This window comes from Microcaecilia unicolor, chromosome 11 (assembly GCF_901765095.1).
Source record: "Microcaecilia unicolor chromosome 11, aMicUni1.1, whole genome shotgun sequence".
NCBI lineage: Eukaryota > Metazoa > Chordata > Amphibia > Gymnophiona > Siphonopidae > Microcaecilia > Microcaecilia unicolor.
The window spans coordinates 31,824,635-31,838,319 of NC_044041.1; the positions used below are offsets into that span (position 1 = coordinate 31,824,635).

At 44.4% G+C, this 13,685-nt stretch overlaps 1 protein-coding gene across 1 annotated transcript in view; it reads left to right on the forward strand.

Annotated features, from left to right (window-relative positions):
• Nucleotides 1-13,685, forward strand: part of HECTD4 (HECT domain E3 ubiquitin protein ligase 4) — a 467,625-nt gene that overhangs the window by 295,530 nt on the left and 158,410 nt on the right. The window contains 2 exon segments of the mRNA XM_030218637.1: nt 1,707-1,810; nt 7,594-7,755. Of these exon segments, the coding sequence (XP_030074497.1) occupies nt 1,707-1,810; nt 7,594-7,755 (266 nt within the window).

Consider the following 13,685-nt stretch of genomic DNA (forward strand, 5'->3'; position numbering starts at 1 on the left):
CAATCAGGAGTGACTTTTCACCTCTTTCCTCAGTTTGATTCTTTCTTGGAAGAATAAAGCAACATAGCAAAGGTGTACTTAGTGTCGGGTAATACAGCCTTTGGTGATGCTAAAGAGAACCACGTAGGAGACTTAAGTTAGAGTTTGAAGCCTCTGTAAATTTGTATGTTCTCTTAGGCTTCTGTGGCTGGTGTCATGATTGTAGTGATTGTCCAGGTCTTGACATGTTCTTTAGAAAGCCATAGCTCAATGGCTGAAACATCGGTTCCACTTACTTTAACGTGCAAGACCTGAACAACCACCACAATCTCTGTAAATTAAGTTTTTTGGGAGAATTCTTCCTCTTGAGGGATCTATACTTCAGTCTTCCTCCTCCACAAGAAATTGGAGTGAAGATAAATTCACGACTCTGAGGGCAGAGACTGGCTCTAAGAATACAGGCACAGAAGCTCCCTTGCTAGCCTTCTAGATGGACACTGTCCTCTAGCTAGTCGAGTATGCAAGACTCCTATTCACAATCTGAATTTAGTTCTCAGGGCTTAGTCCTCCCTCCCAGTCAAACATCATGGTGTAGTCTCTAGGTCTTGGGGCTAGAGGTTAGTTGTATTGAGTGATTTTAAAGGAAAGGGTATCTTTGTGCCCAATTTCTGGCAAAATCGAGCTTTCTGTCTTCCCATGGTAAAGTCAGATGATATAGGCCAGGGCTGGGGTGGCCATTCTCAGGTCAGTTTTCTGTCACTTTTGAGATATTTGTAGATGCCCAGTTCCTTCTGAATGTTGGATAGATGCTTGGTCTATTGATCTCTTAATAAGGCACAGTGGTCTTTAAGGCATCGATTTCATGAGGAGTCGAGAAGATAATCACCCCAGACCACATCAGCAAGTTCCAGTAGGCTGGCGAACCCACTCGGCGCAAGAATCCTTGTAGACAAGAGTTAGAATCTGTTTTTCCAGATGATAATGGCAGAATGGTAGTGTTTCCTCCATTACACACCTTCTGTAAGTGCCTCAGCATGGATATGCAGATTTGGAAGGCTTACTCTTGTAGGAGTCCTAAGAGCTATCATGGCTTCCTTTCACCAGGTCTGAGAGGAGGTTGGGTACATCTCATTCATCTGGACTGGTCTGGTGTGGATTAAAGAAGGTGAAATTTGAACTTAGCTGTTAATTTCCTTTCGTTGAATTCAGCCAGACAAGTGCAGAACACACCAGTGTTCAGTCTGACAGATTCAGAGAACTAGCAGTGAATATGTTGTATCCTGCTCTAAGGTAGTCATACCCTTAGATATGGAATTCTCATTCCTGGGTTAGTGACCATGAAATATTTTTGACTTCATCAGGTTTGGCTTTGGTGGTAAATTCAAAACCCCAAACTTAAGAATTGCCTTTGGTTGTCTTTGCTTTGAAATAGAATACTGATGAGCCGAAGGCAGCACCAAGCACTGAAGTGAGTTCTGAGCATTTTTTTTCCTCTGGCTCCATCTGCTGGCAGGGGACAGAACCCAGTCATCTGTACTGGACTGGCCTGGCAGGACAGAAGGAAAGGTATGTCCAAATTTCACCTTTGTATAGCATTTAAAAGTCTAAAAATCATGGTTTGAGATATTTTCATCATTTTTTTCTTAAGGAATGCATTGCAGTATAGAACATTTTTGCTTTATTGTGAAATGAAGATATCAAAAATTGCCTTTTTTGTAACATTGCAGGTGAGCGACATTTGGTTGTAGAAGTGCAGTGTGAAAGATTAAGGATGTTATATCGAGACTGTGCTCGACCTCCTCCTCCTCCACTGCAGACAGACCGAAGACAGGTAACTTTTCTTCTAAATCTGTCCTGACCTTTAACTACCTAACATGAACTCTCTCAGAAATTAGAATTTAATGCCAACTGCCATTCTATCAAATATAGTCGGGACTGGTTGGGTCTGGGATAGTGGTGTTCTGAGGCCTGGAGAGGGAGGAAAGCTGGCTGCTGCTACTGTGATGGCACTGAGGATGCTCTTTAGAAGAGGTTTATCCAGTGTTTGGATCAGTGAAGATCCCCTGAACCACTCAGGCAATTCTTTTGGGAGGAAAGAGTAGTAAAAAAATCAAGAGATGGGGAGATGTTTTATTTAAATACTAGTAAAAAAACACACTGAGAAATGCATGTTTGGAGGACTTCCGGTGACGTCACGCTCTGCAATGGCGGTCTGATTGCGGAGCTCCCGTCTTCCAGCCCGAAAACGAGCTAATATAACGAGCAAACGATCCACAAAACAAGGTGGAAGCTACGAGAGAGTGAAGCGATAGCACCGCGATTTGTAAGATGGCCGATACAAAACTCAAAAAGGCAGATTTGGCGAACTTCGCTTACCGCCAACGGGAACGTGCGTCAGAGAATCCGGCCGGAGAGCACGAAGGCCAAGAGTACGCATCTAGCCCGAATTCGCCGGTGAGCCAGAGAGAGAGAGAAACTGAAGGACAAAACGAGGTCCCGCCGGACAAATGGGACCAATTAAGTACTTGGCTCCAGGATATAAAAAAAGATATAAAAGAGATGCGCCAAGATTTCGCGCAACTGAGCGCGGATTTGAGGGAAGAAATCAAAGACCTGGGGAGCCGTGTCAATGAGGTAGAAATGGGGCTAGAAGAACATGCAGAAACTTTAAATGAAGTAGAGAAACATGTGGCAGAACACCAATCGGATATGAAATTTCTGACGGACAAGGTGGAAGACCTTGAAAATAGAAGCCGACGCTCCAACATTAGAGTGCGAGGCCTACCGGATCTGCCTGAATATAATAATTGTGAAAAAGTAGTGCAAGCAATAGCAGCCCAACTTCTCTCCACATCTGACCATCCAATAGCCCCAGAAACTATTCGACTAGAACGAGCACATCGGGCGTTGGGGTCAAGAAAGGCAAATACGCCAAAAGATATTGTGGCCTGCTTCTCGGAGTTCAAAGTGAAAGAAGAAGTCATGCACCAAGCTAGAGTGGCCAGCCCAATCACATGGGAGACATACCCCATTGAACTGTTTCAAGACCTAGCAGCTACCACCTTAAAACGGCGTGGAGAACTGCGCCCGCTGACGGAGAAGCTTAGAGCAGAAGGAATAAAATACAGATGGCAACATCCGTTTGCCCTAACATTTTATAAAGAAGGCAAACAACGCAAGGTGGCATCGCTAGAAGAGGCTCATGAATATTTGGGTCAGGAAAAGATGGATAAAACATCGACACCAAAACCATCGTCAGGATTTCAAAGAAATATCAAGCAGAAGTGGCAGAGAGTCTCAAAAGGTCGGGGAAGGCTGCGGAGACAAGCGTCAGAGCAGACAATAATACCAGAGAAAGGCCCGTGAAAGAGCAATCACACTTGGAATACAAAGATAACACATGAGGTGTTAATAATATGATAAACTGGATCGGGCTAGATCACACTGAGCAACAAAGAAGGATCAAACAAATTGAGCAGGCTGGAAAAGTAAACGGGACCGGAAGTCCACACCATTATAGGCATGATCTCGATTGCAATAGAGATGTGCTATATCAGGTTATGGGGAAAGGAGGGAGGGGGGAGGGGGGGAGGAGGGAGGGAAAGGTGGTGTATAAGTAATGACTTATGGATTGATGTTGGGGGATAAAGTGTTCAAATGTGTAACATTTAATGTGCGGGGCTTGAACTCACCTACGAAACGCCAATTAACATTCAAAGAAATGGTGCGCTTAAACGCAGATGTGGTACTCTTACAAGAGACACACCTGAAAAAAGATTATGAGAAGTTAGTGTGCCATAAACGATACCCCACTATATATTTCTCATCTTGCATAAGCAATTCAAAACAGAGGGGGGTGTTAATAGCGTTGTCTAGCGCACTACCTTGGGAGGTTAGTAAGGTTATAAAAGATGTAGAAGGTAGATATTTGATAATGTTAGTATCACTGTATAATGTTCAATATACAATTGTTAATGTTTATACACCAAACACGGGACAAGGATTGTTTGTGGAAAAAGTAGAACAGCAAATACAAAAGCACTTGCAAGGTCACCTAATAATGGGTGGAGATTTTAATCTCACAATCCAACCACACTTAGATAACTCCACAGGCCAGGCAGTATATGCTAAATCAGACAGGAAAATATGGAGGAGATTCATGGCTAGATGGGGCCTAACAGATATATGGAGAACCAAGCATGGCCAAGAAAGAGATTACACATATTACTCTTCCCAATATAAAACATATTCTAGAATAGATGGATGGATGGGAGATGTGATAGTGGTAAATAGAACACGGGAAACACATATTGAACCTCGTACCTGGTCTGACCATGCCCCAGTGGTCCTAGAGTTAATGGCGGGGGCCCGACAGGTGGGCGCCAGATATTGGCGGATGGACGAGGCACTTCTATTGGACACTAAAAATATCCCGGTAATAGAGAAATATATTCTGGAATATCTGGAATATAATGATGTGGGAGAGATCCACCCACAATTTGTGTGGGAGGGGCTTAAAGCAGTGCTCCGAGGGAAATTAATAGCGTTGAGAACCCATCTGACAAAAGAACGAGCAGCACAGGAAGATAATATTAGAACAGAATTACGGCAGCTTGAGCAACAACATAAAAAAGACCCCAAAGACACTAAAGAACTGTCAAAAATGCAGGAATTGAGATTAAAGCTGAATGAGTTACAGATGGTAGATTTAGCTGTCAAACTGCAAATAGCACAGCAGGAAAATTTCGAGTTTGGAGACAAAGCGGGTAGGCTACTAGCATGTAAGCTAAAAAAAATGTCTCAACGCAATTATATAGGGGGTATACAAACGGCAGAAGGGGGCTATATCTCACAACTTGAACACATGCATGAGGCATTTCTTGCTCACTTCACCAATCTATATGAACCAGAACAAACGCCTGAATTAGATGAAATAGAGAAATACTTGCAAGAGGCAGAATTACCTCAGATAGGGAGAGGGGGGTCGACCCAATTATCCGCACCCATCACAGCGGAGGAGATAGGGTGGGCAATAACAGATATGGCAAATGGTAAAGCTCCTGGCCCTGATGGATTCCCCACAAGATTTTATAAATTATTTAGTAGACACCTTATACCAGTATTACAGAAACTCTTTAATGCACTGGAAGACTTGCAGAAGCTACCAGACACCTGGAGACTGGCAGCGATAACTTTAATACTAAAACCAGGGAAAAACCCGAAATTATGTAGCTCTTACAGACCAATATCACTCCTAAATGTGGATTATAAGATTTTCACAAAAATCTTGGCCCGAAGGTTACAGAAGCAACTACCAGGGGTTGTACATACAGATCAGGCGGGATTTATAGAGGGGCGCCAGACCTTTGACAATATAAGGTGTCTAATGCATATTATTCAACAGGTGAGAGACGACCAGACCCCGGCGGTACTACTATCAATAGACGCAGAAAAAGCGTTTGACCGCGTGGACTGGTCGTTTCTATTTGCAACATTACAACGAATAGGTATCGATGGGAGGTTTTTGAGCTGGTTACGCTTACTATATCAGACACCAATGGCCACCATAAAGGTCAATGGGACATACACAAAAACATTTAACCTTTGGCGGGGAACCAGACAGGGATGTGCAATGTCACCACTGCTGTTTGCCCTGTCATTGGAACCATTGGCCAATATGATTAGGAAAGATAGAGAGGTGACAGGGGTGGTGAGGGGCTTAAGGGAACATAAACTTATGCTGTTTGCCGATGATATTCTGATGACAGTCTCGAATCCACTGAAAGCGGTAGAGAGGATAGTAGCACATTTAGCAAGATATGGGCAATTATCGGGATTTAAACCCAATCTAGACAAGTCGATCTTCCTTAATCTCACGGTACCACCTGAGGAACTGGAGGCCCTTAAGGCCGCCTTCCCTTTTGTATGGGCGACAAAATCCATACGATATTTGGGAATACAGGTAACAACACAAATAGAGGGACTATTTGCAGCTAACTTTCCCCAAAAAGTTGAAGAATTATTTAGCGAATTAGATAAGTGGGAAGGACTTAATGTCTCCTGGAAAGGACGTATTAATGCGATTAAAATGATGCTGCTCCCGAAATTGTTGTATTTATTCATGGCAATTCCAATTCCAATCCCCAATAGCTTTTTTGCAAAACTCAATCGCAAAATATTCACATATATATGGAAAAAACGCCCACCAAGAGTACGACGAACTATGATGTACCAAACTTGGGAGAGAGGAGGAATGGGGGTACCAAATTTTTACTTATATTATCAAGCAGCACAACTTCGAATTTTGGCAGAATGGTCCCCTGGAGCAACTAAGAAATGGTTACATTGGGAAAGAGCATGGTTGGGTAGGAGAGCAATTGGGGACATTTTATGGATACCAGGGGAGGAATTGGTCCCCATAATTAAACAAATTCCCATTGGATTAAAACATCCTATGTGGACATGGTATCAAGTGAGGAAGAAGCTTTTCCCTGAGAGGAATTATTATCGGCAAACGGCTATAAGGTGGGCAACAGGATTCTCAATAGGGAAATCGGAGAAGGTATTTGAGATATGGGCCCAAGCAGGGTTATGCACACTGGGACAGTTATGGAAAGAGGGAAAAATGATTCCATTCAAAGAGCTCCAGGAAGAGTATGGTCTAAAAGAAAGAGATCTTACATATTACTGTAACTTACGTAGCTTCATTAAAAAGAAAGCGCAAGATGAGTTAGACCTAGCCGAAACAGATCTGGAGATAGCTATTAGTAGAGGGGGAGGCAGGGGAGGCATAACTCGCATATATTTGGCCCTGCTGGGGCGCACCGACCCACAGATGCGCTATCAAGCCCAGTGGGAAGATGCGTTACAGACCACATACACCAAAACAGAATGGAAAGCAAATTACAAATACTTACTTAAGCCATCACTAGCACAATCAGTGAATGAAAATGGGTTTAAAATATTGTATTGGTGGTACTACACGCCTGAACGCCTCCATAAGATGTACCCGGGAGTCTCGGGGCAATGTTGGAGAGAATGTGGACAAAGGGGATCATTTTACCACATTTGGTGGACTTGCGAGAAAGTAAAGATATATTGGAAAGCTGTAATTGAACTGGTTAACAGCATACTGCAGAGCACATTTGCATGGAAAGCGGAGAACTGTTTGCTTCATTTCCGGCCAGCGTCCATACCAAGCTGGCAGCACAGACTAGCGATTCAATATTTTGTAGCTGCAAAGATAGGCTTGGCTCGAAAGTGGAAGCAAGTAGAGACACCATCCTTACAGATGGTAACTAGGAAAGTAGACTTTCTTTACCAAATGTCCAAGCTAACAGCCATGCGAAGAGGATCCGTACTATCTTTTAATAAGATATGGACACTTTATGAACAATATAATGATTACACTCAGTCACCACCTGGGTAGGGAGGGAGGGTAAGATATGGTTGATCAGAGGGGGGGAATTCAACAAATGAAAAGCAAATTGTAATTGAAATGTTGGCAGTTTGTAAGCTGTTTATTTGATAACAATTTCAATAAAAAAAAAAAAAAAAAAAAGAAATGCATGTTTGGAAATAAATCTGATGGTTATCAGTTGATTCCTTCCACAGCCCAAGGAAATTACTTGGAACCCATCCAGGATGTTTCCACCTGTAAGAGCCTGTATGTTTTCATCACATCTTGCTGCTGTGACCTTTCTGGCAGACCCTAGTGCAGGTGGGGGCTTGCCGCGGGGTACATTTATCTATGCAACTTCTCCAGTTCCTGTCCAGGTAAGAAATCCCAACTCAGTAGAAATAGCTTTCATGGAGTTGGATTTTTAGGCTTTTTTTTTTTTTTTTTTTCAATCGAGCATTTTTGTTTTGGATTTTTCAGCTACAGTTATTTTCTATCTTAACTGTGTATGCAGCAGTTTAAGTGCTGTGAAGTATAGTAGTAGTTTTATAAAGTCCTTTTTGCACATAAGTGGCTTCGTATAAAATACGAACTGGCATAAAAATACACACTTTGACAAAATGGTGCCTGCTTTGCTGGTGGGCATATATGGGGCGGAGTTTGTATGGAATGTGGGTAGAGTTTGCAAATATGCTAACCTAGACACAAACATTTACATCTGCTCAAGAGCAGGTGTAAGTGGCTGTGCCTGCAAGGTAGGTGTGATTTCTGCTGCTTAAATGTAGTATTTTATAACAAAACATGGGCGTCTGTGTCTTTATAAAATAGTGCCTGGTTACCTGGGACCACAGATTTTATTTTACTTATCATCCGTAAGTGACTGGAGAGGGATTCTCCAGATCTGGAAAAAGCAGAGTTTTAGGGATTGGGTTTGGTTGTGGTACTTTGTAAATTTTAATATTTTTGGTTACAGAAGTTCAGTGCTTTTCTAATTGTTTTGAGAAGAACAAATTTCTTATTCTACTCTGAACATAAAGCAGGTTTTTAATGTGCCCATAAATAGGTAGATATATATAAATATATAGATTATAGATATAGATTGTGTGTATGTGTATATAGATTGAGATATGAGGAGTTCTTACATTATTATGAACATGTTATCAGTGATTGTAGTATCTGTAGATGCTGAGAGTCAGTTCTGGTACAATTATTTGCACTGTGCTGTTAATGATATTCAGAGGAAAGATGAGTTTTCAGGTAAGTTGTTAATAATATATGTAGCAGTACATGCAGATGTGTTAAAGCCTTAACTTATCAGTGAAGGCTCATCTTGATTGCCTGTCATTTCCACATTCAGTGTTCTCCTTAATGTTGTAACTTTGCTGTCTTGCTTGGAAGTGTAACGTTTGTGAGCCCTTGGCCCAGAGGCAGCTGTGTGAGGATCACTCAACCACCTCTGGGTAGATGGAGTCCCGTGAGAGCCAAGAGTACCTCAAAGAACTGGACTGGATTGCAAGTGGAGGTGAAGTAAGGTAGCTTTATTGGGAGCAAAAGGAATACAAGCCAAAAAGGCAAACAAAACAGCACAGATAAAACGTGAGAGGAGAGAGAACATAAACAGCCTAGCTGCACATCCTAACACTAGCTAAAGCAAGGCAAAACATAAGGCATACAAAATGACAAATAGAATGACAGCCTAGCTGTACAGGAAAAGCAAACATAAAAGCACAAGGGACTAAGCAAAGGCCTGCCCTGGCGAGACAACAAAGCAAAGGGCACTTGACTGGAAGCGGAAAGACCGCTGGCAGTCATATAAGGTTCATTCTGTCAGGACTCTCCTGCAAGTCACGGGACCTCCATGGCAAGTAGCAAAAGGAACTTAAAAATAGTCTCTTATAGACCTGCACCGCGGGTAGGGGATTTGAGCGTACCACTCCGCTTGCTGGAGGCAAAGGTTAGCACAAAAGAAAAGTAAACCGTCACTGAGGTGCCCGAGCCAAATGCTCCCAAGGCAAAAGATTTAAGCAAAGCAATGCCTGAGCCAATGCTCCCAGGGCAAACAGGTTTAAGCAAACAATACCCGAGCCGATGCTCCCAGGGCAACCAGGTTAAGAAGCAATGCCCGAGCCGATGTCCCAGGGCAAACAGGTTAAGCAAAGCAATGCCTGAGCCAGTGTTCCCAGGGCAAAAGACACACAAGTACAGCGCAGCAAACAGGAACCAGGAACAGCCCACGCGGATCCCTCCACGCTCCGAGCACAGCCACCTCATCCAGAGATACTTTGAGATGTCCAGTACTGACAGCACTCCATGTCGTCCTAGCACACATAATCCAAAACTCAGCAGAGAGCCTACTCACTGCAGTCAGTGGCCAGGGACTCACTGTGAACGACTGGGGACTCAGCTGAAGGACAAGAAGCTCTCAGACTCCAAGGCTTTAAAGCAGGCTTCGCTGGAACAGAGCAAGAAGAAGAAGAAGAAGCTGCAGCAATGCTTCAGGCCACGGCCTGACCAAGAAACAGCAGATGGAACTAGCAGAGCCTCAGGCAGGCCTGAGCGCAATCAGGAGTTATTGCCAGAACACTGAGTGCACTCAGAGGCCAGTTTAAGAAGAGCTCAGCACTGATGACATAACCAGCTTGGCATCCATCACTCTACAGTGACCCCACAGGTCACTGGCTAGAACTGCAGGTAAATCTAATGGGTCTAGATGGAGCAGGTCACTGACAAGCAAGGCACGGACGTTGATGACCCTGACAAGAAGCAGTTCAGCTTAGGCCAGGTTTTGCATGAACATGGCCACAATGTGGGTGAAAAGGAGGGGAATAATTGGTGCAGAACTACTGCATTGCAAGAGTAGTATGTGGGGAACCGTCTAGACAGGTAGAAGGGGGGGGGGGTTATAGTGGATAGGATGGGGGTGGATAGGGGAAGTGAAGTTGGGAAGAGTGTATGAGTGTGAGAGTGTTTGTTGTAAAAACATAAGAATAGCCATATTGGTTCAGACCAAGTATGGCTATCTAGCCCAGTATCCCTTTTCCAGCAGTGGCCAATCCAGATCACAAGTACCTGGCAGAAACCCAGTTAGTTCCACCATTCCATGCTACCAATCCCCAGGGCAAGCAGTGGGTTCCCCCATGTCCATTTCAATAACAGACTCTGGAGTTTTCCTCCAGAAACTTGTCCCAACCTTTTTTAAACCCAGATACTCTAATTGCCATTAACACATCTTCCAGCAACAAGTTCCAGTGCTTAACTATTCTTTGATTGAAGTATTTTCATGCAATTTCATTGAGTGTCCCCTGTATATGGGGGTTTCCATTATGTAGCTTCCCACTATTCCAGAACCTGTGGGGATAGTTGTGTCCATCAACCAGCAGGTGGAGATGGAGAACTGAAAAGTGAGCTGAGACATATCTCTCTTGGTATCCAGTCCAGCTCCTCAGTATTTTCTATCACCAACAGGTGGATGAACACACTTTTCAGCCTCTGGTTCTGAGTGCTTTGCTCCTGGTCCAGTTGGTCAGCTGGTCTCCAGTTGAGCTTTACGGGTGGCTTGATCTCAGAGTCGTATCTGGAGGTCTTCAGATCCCTGTCTTTGGTGGTGCCCTGTGAATGTACTTCTTCCTTCCCTTCACCTCTCCCCTGTTTCCTGTGGAGCTCTCCTTTTCTAGCACAATCTTAAAAAAAAAATAAGAAGGAAACAGGTTTGCTGGAAAGCATGGGACAGAATATCACTCCTGAGAATTTCTCATCTGTGGTTAGGCTTGTGGAGACTGTGAGCTTGGGGGGAGCAGCCGGCAGTGGTAAGTCCAACTAAAGTTGGACTCGGAACCATTTGTAGAGATCACTGCTTGGGACACATTATGCTGCACTTGTCACAGGTGGGGTGAATGGTGACTCCTGCAGAGGCAGTTATGCGGTATTCCCACTGTGGGTGCTGCTGGCCGACATTAGTGCGTTGCAGTGCGTGCAAGCCGGGAATCCTGCGAGATGTGGAGGAAATGGTCTGTGGCAGCATATCATTGAATCTGGTGCATCTAAATGTGCTGGGGTCTTTGGGCTCTCCGGTAGGGCCAGTGTGTAGTTTGTTGCAGGAGAGCGCGGAAATGGGCACCATTTGTCAGGGCCAACTGGAAGTGAGGAGAGCAGCCTTTGATCATGTGCAGAGTACAGTCGCTATTTTACAGCTTCAGGGCCCGAAAGAGCATTTAGCTGCATCGGAATCTTTGTTTTCTCTGGAGTTTATATTCCTCTTACACCATGCCTATTTACTGAAGCAGAGTTGCTGCAGGGTGCTTCAGTTTCTCGCCCTGCTGCCCCTCCGGTTCCTAAGAGATCTCGTTGAGACCTCCAGGAATGGGCAGATGAGGCTATCTCTGCTTCTCCCTCCTTATCTGATGTGGCCTTGGTCTATTCAGAGAAGTGTCAAATAACACCTTATTGTGACCCTTAGCACTTATCTGAGGATAACCATGTGGCCACTCGGAGGGTCTAACCCAACACTTCTCAGGCCTGCCTGCACCTGTGCACCTGCACCTACACTGGCATACCCTCACCTGCTGGGTCCCACTTGTCTCTGAGTGAGTTTTCTACCCACAAGTTATTTCCCCGGTGGTGTCTTGGGATACTGGGAGCCGCAATCCTGGGGCCCTATAGTTCCTAAAAAAAAAAAAAAAAAAAGCAATCGAAGACTGAGAACACAAACTGCCAGGATTCTTAGTCAGTCCAGGACACCAGAGCTAACAAACTCTTATGATTCTGCTAAGTCAGGCAGGGGAATGACTGGGACTCGCTTCTGATTGGCCTGTCAGGGGTTGAGCTAACAGCTGAAGCAGCAGACATCAGAAGGCAGATCTGTTTAAACCTTATCTCTCCCTACAGCCTTTGCTTTGGCGTTGATTCCTGTCAGCTGAGCCTCTTTCCCTCTCTCTGTCTGTGCTAGTAGCACACTGTGCATCCGTTGGAGTTTGCTTATTCTTCTTGTTGCTTGTAGCTTCTCTGTGTGGTGGTTGTTCCCAGCGTATACTTGATTGTTTCCCTAGCCTAGCTGCTGTCCTTGATTACCTTGCTTTCCTGCAGCTGTGGGTGCTCTGTTTGCTCTGTCTCTGTGTTCTGGTAAGAACTTCGTTTGTTTTTCCCCTTTGTTAGCTTTAAACCTTTGACTGTGGTGTAAGCCCTGCTTCTTCCTGACTTGTGTGTTAAAAGCAACTCTTCCCTTTAGCCTGCTTTAACTCTTTGTCTGCTGTGTTTGTCTCCTGATTCTTGTGAGTATTGCTCCTTATCTGATTGGTGTACGTAAAGGCAGCTTTCCCTGTTTGCTTGCTTTTCCCTTTGTCTTCAGTGTCTGTTATTGGAATCTGTGGCACAACCTTGTGAGTGGATTCCCTTGAGTGCTGAGTGGCACAGTCTTGTGTATTCCTATAATAGGTTTCCCTTTATCCTTGAGTGCTGTGTAGCACAGCCTTGTGTATGCCTATAGGTGGCTTCCCTTTACCATTGAGTGCTTGTATGGCACAGCCTAATGTATTTGAGTGCTGTACGGTACAGCCTAGAGTGTTCCTGTGGAGCTTCGCTCTTGTAAGTCTGTGTCTCATTCTGTCCTTGGCTTTTCCTTTTTTTCTTGTGGGCTTTGCCTCTGCTACCTGTGTTTTTGTGTAGCCTATGTTTGCATTCTCTTCCTCCGGTTGTAGCCTGTACCTGCCAGCTTTTGTCTATCCTCCTTCCCTTGTGTCACTAGCTAGCGCTGTGTGCGTTGCATGTGCTCCAGTCCCATTTGGGACCTCTCGTTGTTCTTTTTCCCTTCCCTAGTGTTCGACTCTGTTCCAGTTCGGCCATCAGGCCCGTACGCTTGGCCTCTGTACGAGTGGGTTCCCGTTTGGCCGTGAAGCCCGCCTGAGTGGTTTATCTCCCTTTTCTGCTGGTGCTAGTTGAGTGTCCTGAGTGTGCGGGGCTTTGTGGCTGTAGTATTGCTTAGCGCCTGTTTGGTCTACCCTATGCCTTGGCCAAGATCCTTGCTAAGCCTCGGCCTAGGCAGAAGGGCTCACGATCAGAATAACAAAAACTAATAGGTTTACTATGAAAAAGTAGAACAGTGAACACTAAAATTTTTAAACATTAAACAATAACAGGTAAGATAATAAGGCTTTGGTGGTTAATCTAGCTGAACTTTTTACTACCTAAGTAGTACCTGGGGAGGTCAGGAAAAGTAACTGCTCACAGGAGTTGAACAGCGTCTCAGTGCAGTGGTCTACTCCTTCCACACTCCCAACTGGGGAGTTCAAGCACATTCTGGGTTAGGTCTTTG